Source organism: Harpegnathos saltator, unplaced genomic scaffold (genome assembly GCF_003227715.2).
Source record: "Harpegnathos saltator strain DR-91 unplaced genomic scaffold, Hsal_v8.6 scaffold38, whole genome shotgun sequence".
NCBI classification, from domain to species: domain Eukaryota; kingdom Metazoa; phylum Arthropoda; class Insecta; order Hymenoptera; family Formicidae; genus Harpegnathos; species Harpegnathos saltator.
The window spans coordinates 2,439,805-2,465,845 of NW_020230183.1; the positions used below are offsets into that span (position 1 = coordinate 2,439,805).

Below are 26,041 nucleotides of genomic sequence, written 5' to 3' on the forward strand. Positions count from 1 at the left end.
GGCCGTTTCTCGTCGATCGCCTGCTTCAATCTGGTCAGTTGTTGACAGTGTAGGTTCGAATTGAGTGATTGGCCCGATGGGAGCAGCTCATAGTGGATGATTCCCTTCCAATCCCACCAAACACACAGTAAAACCTTCTTGGCCGTTAATCCGGGCTTGGCGATCGTTTGGACCGGCTCACCGCGCTTGGACCACGATCCTTTTCACCTGTTGTTCTCGTATGTGACCCATTTTTCATCGCCAGTCACCATCCGCTTAAAAAATGGGTCGATTTCGTTACGCTTCAGCAAAGAATCGCAGGCATGAATTCGGTCCAAAAGGTTCTTTTGCGTCAATTCGTGTGGCACCCATATGAGCTTCTTCTTGAGACCAGTCTTATGCAAATGGTTCCAAACGGTTTTCTGGCTAATCTTCAGTTCCTGGGCAATGGAATAAGTGCTCGCATGCCGGTCCGACTCGACGCTTTCCATGATTTTATCGACATTTTCGACGATTGGCCTACCAGAGCGTGTCTCATCTTCAACGTCCATATTACCAGAACGGAATCATTGGAACCACCGCTTTGCTGTTGCATTCGATACTGTATTGGGTCCATAAACAGCACAAATTTTTTTGGCCGCCTGCTCCGCTTTTTCCCTTTGGTCGTAGTGGTACCGAAGAATGTATCGAATTTTCTCTTTTTTACCTCCATTTTGGTATGCTCTAACATACAACTGGCTTCACCAAACACAAAACTGTCAAAGAACTTTTTTTAAAGCGTTATGTCACCTTTAAGTCGCAAGTGTAGAATGACCAGATGCGACGTATACATCGTGAGATATGACCTCACTAAAGCCATCTAGCAGAAAACGCTCAAAATTTTTTACTTAACCCAATATTATACAATCGTTATTCGATATAATCCATATCATATTATAATCGATTCTGCAAGATGGAACTAATCGATGTTAAAATAATCGAAGTGACATTGGCCGCGTTCAGTAGAACAAGTGATCAGAGAGCGCTTAGTGATTATTGTCTGTGATTGGAGCATTCTTTTAGATTCTTCATAGACCCAGAAATATTTACCAATCAGGAGCGAGATTCAGTGGTAAATCTAGTAATGTTGTCCAACTGTTGAGTCTGCTGAACGCGGCCATTCCCACTTTGTAAAGTCGATTACACTAAAAGCGATTCCCCAACAACTAAAGACAATTCTTTTGATCTGTGTGTTAGCATCACGAGGTTTGTGTAATTCCAAATCTTATAATTTTATGGCAATCTATTTGAAGTTAAAGAAATCTTAATGATATAATTATTGTAGCAACTTAATTGTATTTATGATTTACTATATTATACAAAATTATTTTGTTTTTTGATTTGATTAGTCTGTAAGTAATATAACCTAAAAGTTGGATGATTATTTTATAGGATGGCACCAAAATACGAGCTGGCCGTTGGCCTCAACAAGGGCCACAAAACGACGAAAATTCGTGTGGCAAAAAGCAAATCTGAAAAGGAGAAGACCGTATGTCTCCGACCATCTAGGCTAAAGGGAGTAAGTATATATTGTAGGTCCCTTGTTCATTATTATATACTGTACATCAATATCTTTTCCATCAGTTTGTCATATTTATGATAATTTATTTGTAGAATATCCTTATATTTTCCTTTCTCTCGTGTATGTTAATCCATCTTAAAAATTTCTCACTGTAGAAACAAACCAAACACAGCAAGTTTGTGAGAGATTTGATCCGTGAAGTTACAGGGCATGCTCCTTACGAGAAGCGTGCAATGGAGTTGTTAAAAGTATCCAAGGACAAGCGAGCTTTGAAATTCTTGAAGAGGAGGGTAAGTGTTAGAGATCAACATCACTCATTTCTTTGCAAAATCAGCAAATTATTAATGAAATTATCTCTGTCTTTTACATACTTTTACCGTATAATGTATGAAACTATTAATATTTTCTAGTTGGGCACACATATCCGTGCTAAGAGAAAGCGAGAAGAACTTGGAAACATCCTGGTACAAATGAGGAAAGCTGCTCATCATTAAATTTTGTCTCTAAAAATTAAGACATTTTTAATAAATGAATTTAAATTGTATACAGCTTAAGTATGATCTTTATTCTTGAATCCTATATCCTATATATATTATTTAAGTAAACTAATATAGAAATTCAGAAGGTTTAATAACAAAGAAAGATTAAGACTGACAAAAATTTAAATTAGTCAACATTTTAGTATATAAAGGAACCAAGCTATACTTAAAATAATATTATATAAGTTCATTTATATAAAATTGATTTGATATATTTTGTATAATTATTACTTGGGTCTATGCTATATCAACTTTTTTTTTTTTGGTAGAAAATTACATCTAATGAAATATTCATGAATAAATATTATAAGGGAAACATTTTGAATAACATTTCTCAGGATTCTGGGGAAACTTAAAAATTTATAAACTTATTTAAAATATTTCTATGGTAAAAGATGTATATCGTAATAAACTTTTATAATAATAAATGTATGTTAAATTTTATGTATGTATGTACCGTATATACCAAAAATAAAGCTACCTTTCCATCACAGTTTCCGTGGTGTAGTGGTTATCACATCCGCCTAACACGCGGAAGGTCCCCGGTTCGATCCCGGGCGGAAACATTTTTTTGGTCTTTCCAAAAGAAGAGAATGTTTCTTTTTTTTCTTAACCAAGTCATCGATTCTTGAGATGTTTGGAGGCTATGGGAAATATAATCGTATCAGAAAATCCACTCTTGTAAGTTTAATTTTCTATGTAATTAAAAATCAATCAATGATATAGAAATCATTAAAATACATTAAATTAAAATATCACTTATAAATTCAATTCGTTTTTTACACATTCCCTAAGCCGTATCTCATTATTTATATCAGTCTGATGAGCAACTTGTATTGTGCTTCTATCATTTCTCTCCTGGGCCATATTACAGCATTTTTATTTACAGTCGTCTAGTTGTAGCGGATATCACAGGACATCCTCCTCATGTATATTCACATGTGTGCCCACAACCTGTTGGACACTGCCGATTGCAGTTAAACCATTCGTTCATGTGATTTATATGACCTCCGTGTGTGCATCCTTGGCACCATACGTATATACCACGTACCACCTATATACAGAACACACAATGATCTTAGCTTGATCGACAAGTGTACATTAAAGAGATTTACGTATAAGCATGAGTCTTGAAAAAGTAAATTTTTAATGTTTACCAAAATACCATACCTGATGACATACGGAACAGAGAGCGTGTTCAGACGTATGACAACGGTCACACAACCACGCGGATCGTTGCAAGGGCTTTGTACATGCTAAACAACACGTGTGTATTAGAGTTGATTGTTGATTCAGCTGTGATATGGAAGGAATCCATGCTAATTGTATTATCTGCGAACAAAGTCCTTTATCAATCTACTCTAATCTTAGGATAACGATCCGTTTGAACTTTATTTAAACATCTCATATTACGAGAAAAGAAAAACAGAATTTTTTCGATAGTTTCGCATAACAATGCGAAATATAATAAAAAGGAGAGAGAGAGAGAGAAATATGTAACTATTCAAACATAATAATTAATAAACTACATATTAATCGTGAACGAACCTGGGTAGCTACATGCCAGAGTTTGAACTTGCAGAGCATGTCCAAGTATTCCATCAACCAATGTTCCTGCGTGGCTATTTCAATGTTCAAGTCTTTTCTCTTTTCTCCTAAAGCAATGAGGATCGATGCCGATGTTTGCACGTCCCTGATATCCGCGTGATGATTTAACGCTTCCACAATTAAACGCGTGGGATCCCAAGACAACGGTTTAGGTATAGCCGACACTACTAGCTGACACGGTTGATCCTCGACCACAACGGAAGCTGAGTCTTCGTTGAGGTCAGGAAGGTGATTGGGAAACTGTTCCGGTGGCGGGGACGGGTCCTTTATTTCGTGCCGTAAAGGGAAAGCTTCCTTAGACAACGCCCAATCATCGTCGTTGTCTATCATGTCCCGCATAAAACCATTGTTGTATTCCAAGGTCATGGGCTCAAGTTCGCTCTCTCCAAAGATGAAGTCGCCCTTCGACAATCCCGTGTGATGACTGGCAAGTGGTCTCCTGTAACTGTACCGATTGTCTTTACCGTGCACGCCTAAACGAATTATTTTTTTACTCGAATTAATGTCGCGTGCACAACTATGCGTAATTGTGTACTACAGTGAACTACTTAATACAATACTGTGATATCAAATAACGGAATTCTTAGGAACAAGTTTGTTTTGACAGTACTTTGGCAGGACAGGGTCTGCGAAATTTTGATTATCCGGCGTTTCGTCCGTCTCAGTCTCGTCGTCACCGCCACTGGTAGCACCGGTTTGGTTTTCCCCTTGAAGAGACTTCACATCACTTTCATAGCCTGATGAAATTAACGATTTATATGGTTGGATGAAGCGATTGTAACATGTTGTTGATGATATTGCTTTTACCTGCATTTGACTGTTCCATGCCAGAACCTTTCGTGATTTGTACCAAATTCGAGGTATTGACAATATCTTCCTTCGGCACCGCCGGTGGCGTTTTTAATATGGAGCCCAAAGGGTTCGCGTACAAAGTCTTTATGATATTCCACACTCTACTAAGCTATAATTGACAGATGCAAAGTCATCGGTATATCTTCTTCTTGTAAAATATCTGAAGAAACACAAATATCTTACATCGTGTCTACCACTGTTGCTTGCGACAATCGCGTTGTGATCACAGATTTCGTCCAACCTCCCGGAAAGTAGATAGCCTTCGGCGAAAGTCTTGAACCACATTGGTTTGTTCGTCGAATTTACACTGAATCTATGCATTATGCTCGAAGCCATGCAAAAGGTATCGTTCGTCGTAGGTGCTTTCCTGTAAGATGTTCGAGATACAACAATTTCAAGAACATTTTCTCAAGTTCGCACAATCGCCATCGTATTCCGACCTTTTTATACGATACCGATATTCACCTCATTATATTACTTAACTGTTTTGCAGGAGTTGTCACGTTCACGTTCATTTTGCAAGCGTACGCAATGTCACCGTTTGGATTCAACGCAATACCTTGTGGGTTCGCTTTACTGGCCGGCTTTGTGGCGTCCTCGAATACGTGGTGATATAACGTGCAATCCTGCGAACAGCAACGACACGAAGGTGAAACAATTTCACCGTACATTGATCGTGACAGAAAGGAAAAGCGATCAACGGTATTACTCTGCTCGTAGACAAAAACGACTGCGAGCTGCCTCTCCATGCTACCCCCGTGGGGATATCCTTGTGTTCGTTGAAACTCGCGAATGGGATGTACGGTCTCCGTATGTCCCAAACGTTTATGCTACAATCGACTACTAGAGCGCAACTAGCTATATGATATTTCTTTTGCGGCCTCCATTTTATGCGTCCTACCGATGCAATCGTGTGTATAGTATAATCGCAACTTGGTTTAGCCGATAAATCCCAAACCTAAAATTTCAAAGATGCATGTATGTGACTGTGGTAAGATTTTGAAAGGATCCACACAGAAGATACAAAGACAAAAGTACTTTGATTGTTTTATCCCTAGATGCTGTAGCGAGCCATATAGATTCGGGATGCCAGTCGCAAGCAAATATCGGGCCGCTGTGTGCGGTAAAATGCTGAAAATAACGATCAGGCCTTCTCATGTCCCATTGCTGCACGTGACCATTCTCAGAAACTGCTGCAAACATATGCAATTGGTGTGGACAAAACTGAACGTCCCTCACGGATTCTGTATTACTAGAAACAAAAGTACAAAAGTATGTAATAATGTTAAAAGTATGTAATAAAATGTTCACCAAGTAAAGAAAAGCTATTAATTATTAGACTTCTTATTAGTGGAGATTGCTTCAGGATTATATATTTTGTCAAATTCTCCTCAGTCGATCCTCTCTCTTATTAAATTTTGATTTTCAATATTCAATAGCATCCTTCGAATAAGTACTACTAATAATAAAATGGACCATGTACATCGTAATAACTAAGTCCACATAGCTCTATATTCTTACCTAAGAAATGTTTTAACAGCTTCTTTTGTTCGTAAGTCAAAACATTTCATAGTGCCATCCTGAGAACCAGATATCAGCCACATAGGTTCCGTCGTATGAAAACTCACTTTATTCACAGTTCGTTTATGATCCATAAATACATGCTCTTGTTTTGATCTGGATGGTCTATTTAGGTTCCACACAACCACTGCACCATTCGTAGCTGCAGTTGCCAATACATGATCTACAAATTTGTATAACATTATAACGTAAAATGATACCAAGTAAACAAATTAATATTAATCCAATGAAATTTGAACATAATTATCTATAGCTGACCTCTCAAATAAATCTATTTAAAGATCTGATCATATAAAGTTAGATTTATTTAATCATATATCATCTTCTTTATCTTATATTAAGATACCATATATACTTGTACTGTATTATATATACTTGCGATACACTAATAATTATTATAATCAAAGCAAATCATTAGATTACCATCAATGAGGTTCCAGGCAACATCATTGCAAGAGAAATTAAGATTCAAATTCTTGCCAACTCGAAGATTACAAGTTTCCTCAAATCTATCCTCCAACAATGTGAGTATTTTGAAAACTGCAATGCAAGATCAGTAAGATATATAGTCCTTAAGTATAATACAATGTAAAACAGCAGTTGTATGATTTTATATCACAATAGTTGCACATACACCACTATAATCATAGGTGTTGTGACTTGTTTCTTTCAACAATACAAACTACTGTACGACTGTCATTAAAATTATGATGCAATAATCTCTCTATTCCCTTTTATCCCAAAATAACATAATATTATAAAAAATAACGAACCATTACGACCGGCTATCACAACCTGGCTATTATCTTTATTAAGGGCTAACGCGTTCGCGGGTCCTTCTTGGGTGATGCATACAGTTTTGGACGTCATGTCGCGTTCGTCTCAATTCCTCGATATTTATCTATTGTCACACATGCTACCTCATAGTAACAATAATAAACGAATTAACAAAAAACACACGACCCCATACAACTCTCAGCTAGACAACATATACTCCTTTCTCTTTCTTTCTCTCTCTCTCTCTCTCTCTCTCTCTCTCTCTTTCTCTCATCAAGACAGAACACACACAGATAGAGATGACATGACCAATGAATCGATGATCGACTTTTTCTTTCCCCTTTTTTTTAAAAAAAATCGATTACCCACTCGATATTTTAAATTCACTCGACCAGCGTGTCGCGGTCGAAGGTTTTTATTTTTTAATAATAAAATTCACCAATGCAATGATTTTCGCAGTCATTTCCTCACGTAGCCCGCGCACGATTGGTCGAAACTCACCGTGCATACGCTCGCAGTCTTACACGCGCGGCTATGCAGATCCGTTCCGATCACAATTGGCCGCGACTCGCGGGGTTCGCATGAGAGCGCTCGCTGTCACCGGCTGCGTCTGTAAACCGGCCGTGAGATTTCGCCATCGCTCTCGCCAGCCGAGGCCCGTATGCGTGTCTAATTTGACAACATGGTGACCCAGGAATGTTGATGTGAGACTCCGCCGACGTGCTGAACGCCCCACGCGACGACACGAGTGGACGATGATCCGCGCGAAATATGTCTGCTAACTCCGGCTGCGTGACCGAGAGGTAGCCTGAGCGAATAACGAACGAGCCGCGATCAGCTGCACGAAATCACGGTTTAGCACGGTGCACAGAGAGACGGGGTAGCCCCGTGGATTGCCACTGCGTCACGGATAATGTTATTGATTGATTTTTTAATGACTCACGCGTCGACGAGCACACGATCCGGCGACGTTACCAAGAGTAATATCGCGCCATTGATGAGGTATGCGTTCCTGCTGCTCCTGTGCCTCCTCCTGATCAGCCAGCTGACACCGTCGGTCGTCGCAGTCGATTCCTTGGGTAATCCGTACAAGATACTGGGTGTATCGAGACATGCGACTCTGCAGGACATCCGAAAAGCGTACAAGCACCTCGTTAAGGAATGGTAAGTGATGGCAAATTTGTCTCTATCTGGTAGCGATAGCGGTGTTCTCCTGGCTGAGAAATACCTCAATGCGAACACTACTTCTGTCTCAGGCATCCGGATAAAACTGACCATCCAATGGCTGAGGATAAATTTGTAGAGATAACTAAAGCTTATGAGGTATGTTTTTCCTGCTTGAAACAGCGCCATATGCTAGAGGCAGTACTCTAGGAGTATCGAGTATCATTGTGTTGAATTATTCAGCTTCTGACAGATCCGGAAAGAAGGAGGAAGTTTGATAATTTTGGGATAACATCAGAGGATGGGGTCTCGAGGCAAAGGAGGGATAGTAAACAATACAATGTTCGCGATCCTTTGGAAGAACTCTTCTCTGGTAATTTCCAATTCCATTATCAGAAGAGAGATATCACGCTGTTCCATAAAATGAGCATCACATATCGGTGTGTATCTCTTGCTTGTTGAGCAATTTGTCGCTGTGTATACTACACCAATCACGTTCTGTCTAATTATTTCCTCGCAATTCGCAGGTCGTATGAAAATATGATAGTGCCGAAAACTTATCGTATGCCGTACTTAATTTTATTTTATTCCGATTGGTGCTTTGCGTGCCAGCAAGTGGAGCCTACGTGGCGACGACTGATCGATGAATTGGAGCCACTAGGTTTCGGCTTGGCCACTGTGGACATCAAGAAAGAAACCAGCTTGGCGAGGAGACTCGGTATCCACTCGCTTCCGTGTCTCGTCGTTATCATAGAAGGACACGCCAATGTTTATAAGGAATCGTTGTTTAGCATTCAGAAGGTTATCGGTACGTTGTTGGTCACTCGCTGAGGAAGTTGCAACTTTGATCCTCAGCTGATGGACACATTTGTTTGCAGAGTATGTACGAAGTAAACTACCATATAAATTAATAACCACCGTTAACAACGTTAACGTGGAGAACTTCTTGTCGGGTTGGACGGACAATCGAATTCGCGCACTGATATTCGAGAAAAGAGACTTCATTCGATTGCGATATTTACTTACGTCTTTCTATCACAGAGATCGCGTGGCGTTTGGTTTTGTCCAGGTAAGCGTCTCGTAATAATAAACTACACCAAGTCGTTCGTTACAAAGTCACTCTGTTCGTTAAGCGTAATTAATATTCGTCGTTACCGATAGGTCGGTATACCTGAGACCAAGGATATTACGTCGAAATACAAAATCTCAGGAGAACTGGACACTCTGCTACTGTTCAATGAGAATTCTGAGAAGCCTATGGCGTCTGTTAGTATGAAAGATATTTCCAGCGAAACCATGCATAACGTTATCGCCAACAATAAGTTTCTCGTTTTGCCAAGGCTTTCGAATCAAGCCATGTTGGACTCTATATGCCCGCCTGAATGGTTGAAGCCGCAGAAGCGCTTGTGCGCCGTTTTAATATCACAACAAAATAGCCCACTTCACGATATAGCTAGGCACAAGTTTAGGCAAGCGGCGTTAGAGTCTTCTTACAGGTAGCGTCTCCTGCAGGTCGCGATCGAACCCGCCCCGGCGTTTTCCGCCGGCCACATCGCTCACTGATTATCCTTCGTGCTTTGTAGCTCCGAACGCGTGAGATACACGTACATATTCAAAGACACGCAGCCCGAATTCGTGTCGGCTCTGTCAGCCAGCGAAGATAGCCCGCTGGAACCGTTGTCACATATCGTCATCATCTGGAGACGAGACGCCAATCACTTAAAGTACGAGTGGCTGCCCAACGGATGGGCCGATGCCGCGCAGGACGAGCGTATATGGAACGAGACTCGTAGGCATTTAGAGAAGACTATACAGAAGCTGTTACGCGCTACCGAAGCTTTACCGTATGCCGCTGTCATAGAGGAACTAGCAGACGAGCACGCACAGGTATGCATTCCAAAGCGATCTCTCGACGACAGATACTATTTCTATAATTATTTTTATAATTAGTATATGCTATTATTAACTATGAGTTAATGATGAGTTAAGAATATATATTATTAATATGTGTATTAACATATATTAATTAGTACAATCATATATTCAATTTTTGAATATTGTACTTGGTCTTTGTAACTTTGTCAACCGTATTGCTATATTGATATCTTGATATCTCCACCCAGGGTACTGTAGGCAGATTGATAGGAAGGGCATTATTAGCGGTAGATTATATATCCGATAATCTGACGAAAGAGCAGATTTTACCTCTGATATCGGTACTAGCGACTCTCGTGCTGATCGGGGCAGCAGGGTATGGCATGTCATACCTAGCGTGAGTAGAATTGAACTGCGAAATTGGTACACGCTGGTATACGCTTCTCATTCTGATCTCAGCATCGCGGTGTTAGTCAGTTTTCACGACCGAATGGCTAATGTTAACAGATCGATAAATGCATACATACTGATAAATAAGCGATTACTAAACCTTTAAGCATGTACTCTAGCCGTGCACACGTACAGTCGATTTGTTATGAAAGTAAACTTTCATACATTGTATCAGCTTTGTCGCGCGCGCGAATTTTCATGGGTGTTTTCTTTTCTTATTCAGCAAGCTGGAAGAAGCGACTATCCAGGCCCCCTTAAAGGACAAATTGTCTCCGCCGCAGCCGCCGCAGCTTCGAATACACGAGCTGCGCGCGGAGAAATACAACGGTTTGGTCCGACTTTTGAAGCCGGGCTGCCGAACCATCATTCTGTTGGTTGACGCTCAGAGTCGATTAAAATTGTTACCAGTTTTCCACAAAGTTGTGTGGCCTTATAGGTACGCTGCGTCAATGTTTATAAATTCTTTTTCTACAACCAATATCTTGTGTCACAAATTTCGTGTAGCAACAGCCATAGTAAAGGTCACACGGTAGATGAATTACTAATTTGTTAAACAAGTGCTGACTTGATTGAATTAAATTACTACCAGTTAAAGTAAGTTCTAATCGAGCAGACTTGAACTCGACGCTGTAATAAAGCACGACTTTGTACTTTGTGCAGGAAGAATAAGACGCTTATGTTCGCGCATATGTCATTAGAGAAAGGTCTCGATTGGTACAAGAAGCTCTTGTCTCTCACTCTATTCGATCGCAAGGAACTGAACATAAATGCCAAGAACTGCGTGGGAACGGTATTATCCTTGAATGGCCATCGGAGATACTTCTGCATGTACCACGCTAAACTTCCGGAGTCGATGACGAAGAGCAAGAGTTCCAAGGTATGTATCGGAGTATCTTGAAGAGTATGGAGACTCTGTTTACCATCTGCGTTGATGTAACATCTGCGTTGCAATGCCACGTACACAGCGTCTAGAGAGGATGACCAAGCAACTCGCTCAGAGACCCGAGGACGCGGAAGCCGGTGCTTTCATCGGCTTTGACAGTTCCAACGATTCCGACATGTCTCAGGATGAGGTAAATTAAAAAAACTATAGCGGCAGGTCGTCGAGACCTGCGCATTTCGCAACGGTCGTTGACGACTAACGATAGGGTCGCGCAAGACCGATTGTTGCAATTGATGTCTGCTAATCGTGTGCATGTTGCGCCACTTTTCTCGCAGGGTGGAAACAACGTTTTATATCACGACAACCTTTTGGACGGGTTACCGATGTGGCTCGACAGACTATTCGAGGGATTAACACAACGTTATTACATAAATTATTGGCCCGAGTTCACTACCAAGTAAAGGAACGAAGAAGGAGAGGATGCGTTCTTCATTATTTTTCTTCCTCTTTTCTCTCTCTCTCTCTCCCTCTCTCTCTCTCTCTCTCTTTTTCTCTCTTGAAACCTACGCATCATTGGATGATGGTGAGGAACAAGAAAGTCTAGTCAGCAAATTATTATTGCCATTGAGACATACTGTGATTCGAACGAACAGATGCGCACGGCCCTCTGTATAAAGACAAAGCATATTCATTATTCCTTAGGCATCTATAAGCCTATTTACAGTTTCTTACATTTTAATGGTTTATCTTAGATCAGACCTTTAAGTATATTCTTCAAGCACGCTGTAAAAGGTTACGTAGCAAAAGGAAGGTAGAGAGGGCGGAGGGCCGGCACACTACCGAGTGTAGCGCGGCGCTCGATTAACTCCGGACATAGAGATCAGTGTTTTCTGTATACTATACTTCGTCTGTTCCTATTGTAACTCGAATACTCCTTCTATTCCTCGAAATATCGCTTGTAACTATCTAGTCAACGTTACTTAGCAGTATTTATATTGCACAGTATGAGTAATAGATCGTTTATATTTCCGTAGATAGTAATCTACAGACCGACCCCCACGCGGTCCTCGACATACGAATACGTTCGAATTCCCTCACAACATTACGATAACGACCGCTATTTTTCATATCGTGTCAGAGAGAGGAGAAAGGAAATGTAAGTCTGCATATTAATATCTTTATATCTTAAAGATGCGTACCTCTGTCGCTTGTTCCACGCTCCGTTTATCCGGCGTACGCCCCTTCGTGTCGAACGTGTTTCTCGAATCCGTATGTCAGTAGCATGTAATGTCTACGAACTTTCCCTCTCTCCCCCCCCCTCTCTCTCTCTCTCTCTCTCTCTCTCTTTTACATAATTTATACCTTATCTCATATATTTTATAGTTACCGTAAAATCGATCTTCGAAACATACGTTTAGTATGATAATGTGCTTGTGAAGAGATGCAATTATCGAGTTGCCCTTATCGAGATTCTACATACGTCCATTACTTCCATGATCGCTACGCTCTCATGAATCTCATTAGTTGCGTAAACATTTAAATGACACACACACACACATACACACATATATACATACATACGCATACACATTGGCTGGTCCAAAATTCTTTTCATTTAGCATTAGCAAACTCGCTCTCGCAGCTATTCAGTTTTCTTCATGAAATCGGATACATGTATCTCTGCAAAGCGACAGATATAGGTACCTTCGCGTGTTACTTACAATATAAGATATATTCCTGCTACGAGAGGCTATTAGAAAGTATTAAAGTGTATTATAGAAACATATATGAGATATATATCATAATGCTGTTGAAACTGCAAATTATGCGCGCCAGCTCAATTGTTTATACTTTATATCCTTATATGACAATTAAAACTGACGAAATAAACACATGGAGTTATAACATTTCTACCCTAACGTTCAATCACGCGCGTCAGACAGCGCGCACTGTCTCTTCGCGTCCGGCTCTCTGTTGCTCAATCTCGTTGCGACGATTGTTAGATTCACACTGAAATAGGGAACGCGTAGCAGTCATTCCTAAGTACGCGCGGTGATGATGTGTAGAGTTCGTATCAATTTTGCGGTAACTATAAAACGTGTCAACGCTATTACCAGAGATGTGTCACCCAGCACATTGTACGTAATAGCGGACGTTGAATTGGTTGTACGAGATGTGTGATACGGCGTATATACATATATAAATATATATTTATTATGTCGTGCAAAGAGGACGCGCGATCCCGCGATTGCGTATGAAAGAAAGAGAAAGTTAATATATCTACAGGAATGTTGAATAATAAAACGTTGTAGTTTATCGTACGTTTCCCGAGTTATAGCACGTGTGTGCGCGCGCGCGCACACATATATACACCCACACACATGTATCTCTCTCAGTGCGGGTTGCATAACCCGTCGAGAGTATCTTGCCCTTGCTCTCTCGCGGGGATGCAATCCGCTGCGTCTGGAGTAATTATGCGATAAGATCCACCGGAAGAGAAGTGAACGGTATTGCGTACTCTCACTGTATGTCACATTAATTTATTCTCGTTAAGGTACATTATTTGCGCTGCAGTTCCGGGAATACTTCGTACATCAGCACTTCGAATATGTCCTGCGGAACAAAGGAAATGAAAGGAATGAAAGAATGGAGGAAGGAGAAAAGGCCCCGGGACACGAAGTCAGAGACATCGCTCGCGGACCAATTAGCTACTTACGTAAAATAACTGTTTGTTCAGATTCACGTTTTGCAGAGAATCGAAGACCTTGGTCGCGCCGCGCTGCGCGCTCTGTGTTCCCACCAGGTTCGTCAGTACTTCAGGTACATTATTGAGAAACTGCCGGCGTGCTTCGCCCCGTGTCTTTAGCTTCTCCTCGTCGGTACGAAGAACGGCCTCGGACACGAGCTGACCGTTCGGCCACCACGACTTGGTGAACAGCTGTATGTAATAGTGAAGCATCGGCTCGGAGAACACCCACGCGACGGTATCTCTGATTTGTCTGCGATCAGTGTTAATATTAACATTAATGGTATCGACATGTATTATTGATGTCAATATTATCATTATTTATATGTATATTAATGTTAACATTAAATTAACATATTGATTATAACGTTACTTTGCAAAACGTCTACGACTACTACCACCATAACGAACTTCATATGGAAGAGGAGAGAGTTGATTGTTTCGTATGAGGTTGAAGAATAAAATGTTAGACTTGTAAAAAGTACCTATGTATCTCTAAAAAAAAGGGCATCTAGAGTATCTAGAGAATCTCATTTTGTACAGAGTTTGGTCTTCTCTGTTACACAAGTGCGTGAGATATTCAGAAATCCGCGCGGACGCGAGCGAGTTTTCGCTCGCGACGCATTTTACCTATTTATAGTCCGTCCGTAAGTAATCTGCACGAAGGTAATCAGGGATCGTCTGAGCCAGCGGAACACTCCTCTCAAGTCGAAAACCTCTCCTAGAAGCGTGTACAGAGGTTCCGCGATCGCGTCCTTGCTAACGTTCAGATAGTTGTCCGTAGCGGTACGACCGGTTTCGCTGTCGTCCAGCAACAATGAATAATACTCTTCGTCCTCCTTGTCGCGCGGCTCGTTGCTGCCGACGGATCTGCCAAAGAGACTCGTGCGGTCAACGAGAGATGGTTGGTCGCGCGGGATTCAGAGAAAGAAAGCAAATGCGACGTACGTTTTGAATAACGTAGACAGAGAGAAACGAGATTTCTTAGGAGACGGCGCCACGGCTTTCAGGTGCTCCGAGCTTGGGCTGAGGAAAGCATACAGCGCCTCGCTCTGATTCAGCCTTTCGTCCTCCAGGACAAACTGCAAGAATCAACGAGGCGGTGAGATCTCGACGTGAGAAATTTCAAGCTCGCATGGTTGGCAAGAGCCAACCAAGAGAGACTGCCGCGAGGCGCGCTTACGTTCAAATATTTTTGTATCTGCATCTTAGCTTTGTCGAGAGTGCTCTTATCGGATTTCCCGAAGAACTTGAGAGGTTGCGAAGGCAGGTCTAAGTTTTTCACGTTAGAGCATAACTGACGCAACTTTCTGTGCAGGTCTTGAAAATCCTGCAATTTCCTCAACACCACCCATCCGCTGGATATGCTCTCGTCGTTGTCTTCCTCTGCCATGTGGACAACCAATACAAATTGCGGAGGATCCCCGTTATCGGGCATCTACTTAACGATAATGAACCGTAAAGCCTTTCGCACGAGCATCAGAAGATGATACTAAATTACCTCTGCGCTTTGCACGTCCGCCCTCCAATGGCCCAAATGCTCGGCCCACATTTCCGTGTGTGTCAGATGCGCTTCTAGTTGCCGCTTCTCGCCTTGCAGCCACTCAACTTCTTTCGCTAATATGCTCAGCACCTTGCTTTCCGGCTTGAGTGAAGACTTGAGCGCTTGTAAGGCTTGCATCTTGTTGTTCAGTTTCTCCTGCAGTTGATCCAGCTTGCTACGAGCGTAATTCGACCGCTCGCCGACGAGCAATGACGAAGATTCCGATAATGCCCCATCGACTATTCCGCGATCCTCGACCAAACCTGAACGTGGGAGAATGTACGAGAAAAGATTGACACACACACACACAACACGTCACAACAGATCGACAAGGAGATTTTCGCATCGTCGACGATAACGTGCATCTTATCTTTAGTAAGTTGATGCAGAAGATTTGTCGTGCTTGTCGAATAAAATAGAAAAGGAAATCATCTAATTTCGAAGGATTAACAATCTTGACGAATAAAATAAATAACGTCGATAAATATTTTCGACTCGGTTTCCTCTTGGATATTCAACGAGAACTTTCCTGTCAACACCCAAACATCTCACATCATTTCAATTCGATAGAATTGAGTTGAATTCAATAGAAAAATGACAGATCTTCAGCACTAACTTAATAATACTGATACCTTCCGCCCTCTCATTGAGCAACGCCTCCTGCATGCTTTTGTACTGCTCGCTGACGAGGAACGACGGGTAGTATTTTTCTTGGAGCGTCTTGACCACGCTGTCTTGAACCTCATAAAATACGGCGGGTCCCTTATCACCCAGGAGAAAAGCCTCCATCCGTTTGCGGACGTTCTTGTCTACTTTGATCTCAGCGGTGGGTGACCTGATGTAAGTGTAAAAGATCTCGGCTCCTAATTGATGCCAGTTAGATCGGTCGGCGGCGCGTAACTCTTGTACCGCGGCCCAATAGCCGATCAGTCCTTGGCTGGCGACCTGCTCCAAAAACTGAGACAGATATCGGCGACCGGTCACGTTATCCAGAATCGCTTGCAGCGGGAGAATCCTGCTCTCCGAGACTTCCATGGCGTCACAGATCTCGGTGTCCTGAAATACGTCATTATGAAATATAGTTCTGATCGTGAACCGTACGATAGACATGTTCGTATGTAACCTGACGAGGATATCCATCCCATCCCAATGTCTGCATGTGACATTCGCACGTGTTTTTAGCATATGTCAGTTGGCTGATGTACCTCTTCAACTTTCTCGCTTGCACAGCGTCGGATTTTCCGAACGCGTTATTCTCGGGATCCAAACCTTGAGCGCGCTTGACGTTTTGTATCGTGGTGGCTTGCATGATCTCCGTGACGATATTATATCTGATATGTTTGAGAACCTCCAAGTCTCTGGAGGCCTTGATCATGCGAATAAAATCCTCAAAGGACTCCGCGTATTCGTACGTTTTCCTGTGCATCGCCTCGGCGAGCTGCTGCTGATCGATATACGCCAGGATCTTCTGATTGATATAGTCGGGATCCGTAATCAAGTCTATTGCTGGCTTCAAAACTAAAATGGAGTAGGTTGGATACAGCATACAGTCGACGAGTGATGATTGTTTGCAGTGAAATGGTAACACTCACTTTTGCACGTGAGAACCTCCCTCAGGAGGAATTTTACAGGAGATAGAGAATAACTGCGCGGTAACAGAAATAGAATATAAAGTTCACTGATTTTCCTTAAATACTCCAACTCAGCGACAGGTGACATCAGATGCGCTGATAAAATAAATACAGGATCCTCCCCTTCCGATCTGAGTGCGATAAACGAATTTGTCTCGTTGTATAAGTGTCGTTGTGTTTCTTAAAACTGACAATAAGGAAACTTACGAAGCTGCTTGAGCTATCCTGATCTTCTCAAAGTGGAAGGTAAGCTTGTTCACTATATTACAAACAACTAATTTCGTGTGATCGACACGCGACAAACGATCGTGGAGGCTCTGTATCGCGCCCCAGACATCCTGCTTCATATTATCTATCAGCTGCTCCGAGCCAAAAGCTAGATCATTCAACCAAGAACCAACAAAGTCCTGGAAAACTAAATCCAACAAGTTCTGCAGAGCACCGTCCACCAGACGAGTGAAGACCATGGGATAACGCATGTGTTTCCTCGTGTTGCCTGATTTTGGCTCGTATCCTTTCTGAAAAATCAGCGCAAAATCAAAAACGACAACACCAGAGACTGCCATCACCTCTGGCTTATTGTACGACTGTAACGTCCAACATTATCGACCGCAACGGTCTGCTGCTGTATGTTAAGTAACATTTATCAATGTTAGAGGAATATTATCAATCTGGTCATAGTGAATTATACCATTAGCATGTTGTGGAAAGCATCCAACTCTGCGATAGTTCTAACAGTACCAGAGCCAGTCTGGTGCTTGGGCGACAGAGCTATGTTGATCAGTATCATAATTAATGGGCCGACGAGCAGGCAGGAGCAAGTCAGTACAACGTAAAGATAACAACATTGGACGTAACTCCAGTCCATAACAATAGTCATACTTGTAACAGCCAGTATAACGTAAATAACAACAGAGGAAATCATTTCTCTTTGGTACGACGGTAACACGGCGAGCAATAATTGTTTATATTAACGTATCAACTAGTCACTTATATCGCGTATCCTTGATAATACTCTTGGTTTTCGCCGGATTAATAATACAAAATACTGACAAGTGCATCGCCATTTTTAAATGCCGCCCAATATCAGCTCGTTACAGACGTTTTAAACAGCGTAAGTGCTGCCATCTCATGGCGAAATCCGTGCATCCGACCAACGCGAATTTCTTACCTTTTGATGGAGGATAATGCGGAATTTTGTGTGTGTGACTCGCGGCAATATATCGGGTTACCACAGGATCAGGAAAGGGATCATCGAGATATTCTTCGTTAACGTAATTAGTTTTTAATTTTTCTTTTACTTGTCATAACAATTCTCATACAATTGATTTCCGATCGAATCGATTAATTTCTTTCTTTCTATCAATTCATAATTGTCGAGTTTCTTACTTACTGTAACTTGTAACTTCTTTATGAAAGTCGCATTCTCAATCTTGCAAAGAATATAATAAGATTATCGAAGAGAGTTTTAAATGTGCGCTATTTTTGCAGTTAAATTTGAATACAATTTTATTAGGATTCTCAAGATAGATGAAGAAAAAATCACGGCGCGCGCAGAAACAAAATCAGCACATAAGGTATTGCGAGTTTTACAATCGAACGTTGCTCAATCCGAAATTGAACGTGAACGAGTCCACGAGAGATACTTGTAATCTAACGATAAAATGGTAAACCTATTAGCCCAATTCCTTTCAAGGGTACGCAAAGAGCTGACGAAATCGACCTTGCATACAACGACCCAGTTGTAGCAGTTGCCGTCGCAACGCTCCCCAAAGATAAGATAACGGTAGGATAGTTTCCAAATTATGTAAGCATTAAAATCACCTCCTTTGACAATAATAAATAAATTGATCTTTTTGTCAACAACATTTTGTCGCATTTCCATAAATAATAAAAAATGATTACGAATATAAAACTCGTTACCGATAGCCCTCTTTATCACTATTTTCTGGATCTAAATCATGTTAATATTACTTGTTATTATTATTATGCTCGTTACATTGATATTACAAAAATATTGCACATTTTCTGTTAACATTTATTCCAGCTTTGCTTTTACGGAAAAAAAGAATAGAAATTAACATAATATTGATTTAACAAATTTCGACGTATCCTTTCAGCATTTTAGGCGAGAATTGGTGGCAATTCTTCAAACGGTTACAGAATACACACGGCCGTGATAATTTTGATAAAACAGCGCGAAAATCGGCCGCGCTGAAACCTTCAAGTGCTGAAAATATTACAGAGCTCTTGCAGAGCTGTATATTCATTTGTTCGCACGATGTGTAATCGCCCGAAGCACGTGACACCGCCCCATCACTGTCGCTCCTCGGGTGATGCTTTTTACGGTAAAAGTCGAGGATGAACGTGGACAGCTAGCAGGGAATACAATAAGTGTATATAAAATGCTCATGAGCGAAATTTTCGACTTTCTGCCATTCGAGCACGTCAGGACAATGTCGTCGGCACGACGACGGATTTCCGCGATAGTCACTCTATACTGCCTCTCGACAGCGGTCGCGTTCATCATGCTGGATAATAATCCTGACATTTCACTCACGACAGTAAGTTCTTTCGTTCTTTCTTGACCTTCTGCTTTTTGCTCGGACTACATAGCTAACCTACGGTGTGTGGTACTGCATACGCTGACGCATATGAATTACGCGCCGCAAAAGGCAATAGAATGTTTAATATTAAACCGGGTTATTTAATGCTTATTCGCTTGTCCTCTCGTATCTCGACACTTGTAGTGTCTCGTGACCGGAACTCCTCGAGTAAACGTGATAAGTGACGTGTCTAGAAAATTTAATCATATTTTTTAGGCGTTTATTACAGTCATTTTTGTGAATAAAGGAGAGTAGATTCGATCTGCTTTCAACTCGAGTCGTATGTTACAATTAGGTCAAACTCAATTCATTTATCAATGTACCTTGTAACTTGATAATTTTCGTGCGATGGACAGCCCGAATTGGTGACGAAGTACAAGTATCCCTCGGAGATTCACGATATCGTTACAGCCGATGGCTACATCTTGCAATTGCATCGTATACCGTACGGTCTGAATAACAACGATGAAACGAGATCCGAGAGAAGAACGCCGATACTTTTGGTGCACGGTATGGCAGGAAGCTCCGTCGGCTGGGTCCTTATGGGTCCTGGCAAGTCCTTAGGTACGTTTACGCGAGTCTTTCGATTCTGTTAAGAAAATTGCTGTGTCAACGCTATTGGTAACTGTTATCGACGAGATGGTCGATTGTCATGGACGAGATAATGTAACGAAAGACTATTTCCAGCATACTTGTTAGCTGACGCGGGTTACGACGTGTGGCTTGGAAATAACAGGGGCAACATTTACTCGAGGAATCACACCTCGCTATCGCCGTCCAATTCAAGTTTCTGGAACTTTAGGTAACTGGAACTTCAAATTTTAATTTTAATTGCATTTAATTAGGTAAAAGTGATTTTGTAGCACCTATCATGATTCCCCACACAACACACTGTCATATAAATATCGCAAGATAAATATCAATTATCATCCGTCCTCGAGCCGTCATCGAGTTAGACACAGCAATCACATTGCGACAGACATCTGGTCTCATCTGGGAAAGAATCGGCAGTTTAAAGCAACAAGCGATTAGCGAAAATTTGATGAAAATTTAATAAATTTGTTGGAGACTACCGATGTAAAAGGCGCATGATGCGTCTTGCCTACATTTTGTCATCTATAGGAAGATTTCGCGCGTTTTTCAGTTATCACGAGCTTGGTATGTACGATCTACCGGCGATGATCGACTACGTTTCCAATACGACGGGACACGAGAGAATCTTCTACATCGGTCACTCGGAAGGCACCACACAATTCTTGGTGATGGCGTCGGAGAAACCCGAATACAACTCGAAGATTATCTTGATGATCGCACTGGCTCCCGCGGCCTTCACCGGCAACATGCGCGGGCCGATCACTAAACTTACCAAGTTGGCGTATGTCGGCGTGGTAAGTCGTGTCGTGCAGACGTCCCAAGACCCCTCACATCGTTTCTCACAACGATCGCTTGCATTTAACAGTGGATCGGCGAGAACTTCGGCTACCCAGAATTCGGTCCTCGGTCCAACTGGGGAAAATTCGTGTCGAATTTATTGTGTCGGAACGCGGCGTCCACACAAATCATCTGCAGCAACTTCTTCTTTTTGATATCGGGATTTAGCCGTGCAGAGTTGGACACGGTAAGCTAGGGAAGAAGGAGGCAATGTATTCATCTTCGATCTCGCTCGCCTCCATCTGCACCTTTAATCGACTTTTCTTTCTTTGAACAGGAAAATTTGACGGTAATTATGGGCCACGTGCCCGCCGGTGCTTCCTGGAAACAGTTCATTCATTATGCACAGGGATATATTAACACAGGTAATGTGGCAATTAACAAGTGTAGAGAGAAGAGTAAGTCGCTTCGAACATGTGTCACTTCTCGAGTGCGAGTCTGACTGAGCGAATAAAAGTAATTACGTATCCAAAATGACATAGTCAGAGTACAATTTAAGGTAACACGCTTAAGGGGGAATTACACGCGGAAGAACGTTTTCAAGGATATTTTTAACAGAAACGGTAAAATCAATGGACTTGAAATTTTCACAGTATATTCATTAATGTTTAAAGTATAAAATAAATTTTATTCAATCACGAGAACCGATCCAGTTTGTAATTATAGATCAAAATGCAGTCATCTGTTTGCGAGCTCTATGTTTGCTGTTGATATAATTCCGGGCCTCTCACTACTCTGAAACCAAAAACTGGGAAAGATTTTTAAAATATACGGTTGCCATTATAGCCTGTACTAAAATGAAAGCAGTGAAGCCAAGTTTGGAAAAATAATGACTGTACAAAAAAAAACATCGAAAATGAAATCTTTTTCAACTTGTAATCATGTTTAAAAAAGTGAATAAAATAAAATGTGTTCGAAGTAGGGGGGGGAGGGGGCGAAAACTACATGTCTACTGTGTATTGTGTAAAAATTTCAAGTTATTCGGTTCAGTAGTTTTTGCGCAATCGTGTCGATAGTTTAAGAAAATGGTGTTTCCAGATAAACGCGTTTAAAGTTTGATGTGTACTTTCCATATAGATAATAACAAATTTATTTTGAGACTTCAACACGTTTCAGGATACTTTAGGCAATACGATTATGGCAATAACGAGAGAAATCTGCGCAAATATAATTCGACGGTACCACCGGACTACCAATTGGAGAAGATCACAGCACCGATCGTACTATTCAACAGCGACAACGATTGGCTGGCAACTACGAAAGTACTTGCAAGTTATGAACAATTGCTTTTTGGATCAATTAAATGAAATTAAATTTCGATGTCTTTTTCAAGCAAACGATATGAAATCCATCGCATTAATATTCGTTTCTAATCATATAGTTGAATATAATCACAAGACTGATTAAACCGTTGTTTAAGGACGTGGAACTTCTGGTTGCGAGGCTCAACAGCGTCGTGCTTCATTACAACAATGGTTCCATAAACACCTTCAATCACTACGACTTCATATGGGGCAAGTCGTCTCTGCAGGTCGTGTCCCGACCTATCCTGCAACTGTTGGCCCAATATCAATAGCGGAATCGTTTCTGGCCTAATGAGAGGGAAAGAGTCATAGAGAAGAGATATAATAAAAGAAATGTATAACGAATCGTTCTAATTTATTGTTATTATTAGTGTCAGTAATAGGTTGCGTTTACATATGTATATATGTATAATCTGCACTTGTCTAATCCATTCGTCATGTCAGACATAGCACTGTCGAAGAAATCCGCATCTAACGCAAAGTAACTCTTCGATTAGTGTGTCTCGACATAGTAATACCGTCGCTCTCTATATATACATTTATACAAACCTCGTTTAGTCAATCGATCCGCGATCGTAATCTGTGTCTCGCGCTAGCTTATAATTATAAACTTACATCCCTCCTCTCTCTCTCTCTCCCCCTCTCTAATCGCACTTGAGCAGCGCCCGTAAAAGATCATACACTCTCGAGAACGTCCCACCGATGAGTACGCTCATCTTGGAAGAACTAGACGTTTCACCCGATTGCGGCTGATGCTTGAAGCGATTGATCCTGATTTCTTTCGTGTGCTCCGCAACGTGATTCGAATTATATACGTGGTAGTCTATGTAAACTTACAGCTTAATCGTTTACTATATCTCGTTAAAGTTACCCATGCGGGAGTATGAGTGAGCTGGCTCGCGAACAGTTTAACCATCGTGTGCGATCTTGACAATTAAAATTATCGTACGCCGCGTGAACCTAGAGATTTGGCGTTACATACATTTCTATTCCCGATATAAACGTATTATGAAGAGATGCTGACAATTTCTGTTTTTTTTTTCTTTTTCTTTTGAATACAATTTTCTTTTCAACTCAAACGCGTGTCAAACACGTTTCTTCTTCTAATTCTACAATATTCTTACTCAAATTGGGGACTGAATTAAGAATAAATCAATCACACCACGCGGGTCGATCGCACACAGAGACATTCGAAATTGCTCGCCGAGCTGGCCGCATATAATGTATAATAATGTACATAGTTTTATATCGCATGATATGTATTAGTTTATGTTAGAATAGGTCGGATGGAAATTGTCGGGGAAATTCCCGCGCGATTTACGTGAAAATTTATGAATCGTCTTCGATCACGACGAAATCTCACTTACCAAAGCTGAAGATAAGTGAAATTTCATCGTGCTCGTATATGCATCGCCTATGCATGTATACAGGTGAAAAATTGCGCACAAACTATAATCGATACTACTTGAGCTCACGCGTTGGCCACTCGAGGTTACCGCCCGGAACGATCTATCTTCGCAGTAAAAACATCTCGATCTTCTAATTAGTTTTCATAAAATTCGACGATACATAAATTTCTCTCGTACAACGAATCTTTCGATAATATTAGTGTATCTATAAAATGTATTGATAATATAATCACGCTACTCTCTGACGTATCATTTCAATATTACAACAATCATAATTCCATTTTTTCTTTAACGAGATAATATATCGCGATAGGAGAACTTGCGAACAAGACTACGTAGCAGCGGATATAATAGAATTAAAGCTAAGGTGTACCTCTTCCACCAGCACGCGATTCAGGCGCAAGTGTCGTATCCCCGATGAAAACTATCAGACGTGACAGTATGAAGCAAAGAAAGAAGTTTTCAAAATTTGAACGTTTCTTTTTACATTGACTATATTCTAGATTTTTTTAAATAGATCTTGCTCTTGAAGCGCAAAAACTTCTAAATAAATGAGAAATGTCACAGTTATATTGTTAGATGTAAGTTCTTGAAAATAAGGAAAGAAAAGCAGAATATACAACACAATTTAAATTTGGAAAATACGGAGACACGACTTTTGTGTTTCATAAGAATGCATTAATTGTAAAAAAAAAGAAAAATTGCTCGGTTATTTTGAGCAAGAATTTGAGCGTTTTAAACAGAAGAAAGTGTGGTGTGGTGCGCGTGTGGTGGAGCGAGAGGTAACTGACGAATTCCTTTGCACGTAGGGATTATTTTATTTGTAACACTTCAAGGAACAGAATCACATCTCTTCGTGTCACCGAGATTATCGTCGGCCACTGTCGTAACCGTTCGCACGATATAGGATGTATTTGAGAAGCAATAATTCCTGTCGAGAACGCAAGGTAAGTCTTATAAAAATACTATCAACGGCAATATATGTGTATAATAACGTATCGATACAATTTCAAATATGCAATCATTCAGTAATAATATTATGAGGCCATCGTTAATATGTCGACAACGTTACGCGTAGCATTTTGTCGTCACGGACGAAGAAAGGAGCCCGACCGCTATAATACTCGTTAATACTTCGCGAAACGAGAGAATTGATCCGTTAATTCTCCATACACTGTCTGTCTCTCTCTCTCTCTCTTCCCCCCCTCTCTCTCTCTCTTTCTTTCTCTGTCTGAGACTTTTCTCCTTGTACTCTCAGTGAAGACAAAATGTGCACCTCATTAATTTATATCTCATTTAGATCATGTAACAAATCCTAAAGTATAAGCGTCCCTTTTGCTTTTTTGATATCTTGTACTCTATAACAATTAAAAATGCAACCACTCGTCAATTATCTATAAATATTATATATATATTTAATTAATAATTGTCTTAATGTAGCACGTGTGTGTATATGTGTATGTGTATATATGTGTGTGTGTGTGTGTGTATATGTCTTGTATCAACGGTAAAATAAAAACAATTTCGCAATATATATATATATATATATATACACACATATATATATATTGCCAATTTACATAAGTAAAAATAATATGCTAGAAACTTAACATTTCTTTCAATGAAACTACGCGCTTTGAAAATGTTGAAGCAATATTGCAATTGCTATTGCAATATACAGAATGTATATATTGCGATCAATGCAAAATCTGAACTGATCAGCGCTGTATGGAGCACTGTACATATGGAGAAAGAAAAATGTCAGCATGGAAAATTTATTACAAAATAGATGGATTATGCGGTTGACATAAATTCATATAATCATACAATAAACTAATCGAACATTGAGAGGAATGGTGTGTGTGTGTCTGTGTGTGTGTGTGAAATTATCTTGTACTATAATGACATTATCCGCTTTTATATAGTAATCGATATATTATATAGTTACAATTTCAATATTTTTCTTTTAAACTCCCATTATATGCCGGAGGTATATACGCAGGTCATCCGTACTGTCGAATATCTTTTGACATTGTATGTATGTATATATGTATGTGTGTGTATGTGTGTGTGTGTGTGTGTGTGTGTGTGTGTGTGTGTGT

The 26,041-nt window shown here is 40.7% G+C and overlaps 5 protein-coding genes, 1 long non-coding RNA gene and 1 other non-coding gene across 11 annotated transcripts; 4 read left to right on the plus strand and 3 right to left on the minus strand.

Annotated features, from left to right (window-relative positions):
• Positions 1 to 1,043: 1,043 nt before the first annotated feature.
• On the plus strand, positions 1,044 to 2,094 carry LOC105187330 (60S ribosomal protein L36). Its single transcript, XM_011148069.3, has 4 exons — positions 1,044 to 1,224; positions 1,411 to 1,537; positions 1,696 to 1,830; positions 1,951 to 2,094. Exons 2-4 carry the CDS (start codon positions 1,412 to 1,414, stop codon positions 2,032 to 2,034), a joined length of 345 nt encoding a protein of 114 aa, XP_011146371.1. The 5' UTR covers positions 1,044 to 1,224; position 1,411; the 3' UTR covers positions 2,035 to 2,094.
• A 466-nt stretch (positions 2,095 to 2,560) lies between these two features.
• Positions 2,561 to 7,537, minus strand: Wdr24 (WD repeat domain 24). 5 transcript variants are annotated; one of them, XM_025300705.1, is made up of 13 exons: positions 7,399 to 7,537; positions 6,544 to 6,660; positions 6,061 to 6,283; positions 5,578 to 5,791; positions 5,249 to 5,497; positions 5,023 to 5,165; positions 4,723 to 4,906; positions 4,495 to 4,648; positions 4,298 to 4,424; positions 3,628 to 4,132; positions 3,250 to 3,411; positions 2,863 to 3,133; positions 2,561 to 2,723 (listed from the first exon to the last, which is right to left on the minus strand). In XM_025300705.1, the coding sequence occupies exons 1-12, from the start codon at positions 7,403 to 7,405 to the stop codon at positions 3,005 to 3,007; spliced, it is 2,214 nt and encodes a 737-aa protein (XP_025156490.1). In that variant the 5' UTR covers positions 7,406 to 7,537; the 3' UTR covers positions 2,561 to 2,723; positions 2,863 to 3,004. The 5 variants fall into 5 exon arrangements, with proteins under 5 accessions (XP_025156490.1, XP_025156486.1, XP_025156489.1 ...); XM_025300701.1 differs by lacking the exon at positions 7,399 to 7,537 and adding an exon at positions 6,894 to 7,368; XM_025300704.1 differs by lacking the exon at positions 7,399 to 7,537 and adding an exon at positions 6,894 to 6,990 and having other exon boundaries at positions 3,628 to 4,126; positions 4,298 to 4,394.
• Positions 2,573 to 2,645, plus strand: TRNAV-AAC (transfer RNA valine (anticodon AAC)). Its single transcript has one exon. It is a non-coding gene; the product is annotated as a tRNA-Val (tRNA).
• l(3)80Fg (dnaJ homolog subfamily C member 16 l(3)80Fg) lies at positions 7,501 to 13,590 on the plus strand. The gene is made up of 12 exons (XM_011148072.2): positions 7,501 to 8,061; positions 8,154 to 8,220; positions 8,305 to 8,501; positions 8,589 to 8,869; positions 8,940 to 9,130; positions 9,223 to 9,557; positions 9,645 to 9,948; positions 10,185 to 10,333; positions 10,610 to 10,822; positions 11,047 to 11,263; positions 11,352 to 11,459; positions 11,605 to 13,590. The coding sequence occupies exons 1-12, from the start codon at positions 7,811 to 7,813 to the stop codon at positions 11,728 to 11,730; spliced, it is 2,439 nt and encodes an 812-aa protein (XP_011146374.1). The 5' UTR covers positions 7,501 to 7,810; the 3' UTR covers positions 11,731 to 13,590.
• A 199-nt stretch (positions 13,591 to 13,789) lies between these two features.
• Positions 13,790 to 18,197, minus strand: LOC105187335 (sorting nexin-25). The gene is made up of 11 exons (XM_011148077.3): positions 17,881 to 18,197; positions 17,397 to 17,707; positions 17,151 to 17,320; positions 16,682 to 17,076; positions 16,191 to 16,614; positions 15,517 to 15,821; positions 15,199 to 15,453; positions 14,964 to 15,097; positions 14,646 to 14,885; positions 13,986 to 14,268; positions 13,790 to 13,882 (listed from the first exon to the last, which is right to left on the minus strand). The coding sequence occupies exons 1-11, from the start codon at positions 18,112 to 18,114 to the stop codon at positions 13,829 to 13,831; spliced, it is 2,805 nt and encodes a 934-aa protein (XP_011146379.1). The 5' UTR covers positions 18,115 to 18,197; the 3' UTR covers positions 13,790 to 13,828.
• A 1,306-nt stretch (positions 18,198 to 19,503) lies between these two features.
• LOC105187334 (lipase 3) lies at positions 19,504 to 23,102 on the plus strand. The gene is made up of 8 exons (XM_019843268.2): positions 19,504 to 19,753; positions 20,152 to 20,359; positions 20,483 to 20,597; positions 20,940 to 21,183; positions 21,255 to 21,413; positions 21,504 to 21,591; positions 22,343 to 22,488; positions 22,647 to 23,102. Exons 1-8 carry the CDS (start codon positions 19,526 to 19,528, stop codon positions 22,800 to 22,802), a joined length of 1,344 nt encoding a protein of 447 aa, XP_019698827.1. The 5' UTR covers positions 19,504 to 19,525; the 3' UTR covers positions 22,803 to 23,102.
• Positions 19,753 to 20,648, minus strand: LOC112589026 (uncharacterized). The gene is made up of 3 exons (XR_003113197.1): positions 20,488 to 20,648; positions 20,119 to 20,384; positions 19,753 to 19,985 (listed from the first exon to the last, which is right to left on the minus strand). It is a non-coding gene; the product is annotated as an uncharacterized LOC112589026 (long non-coding RNA).
• Positions 23,103 to 26,041: the final 2,939 nt, after the last annotated feature.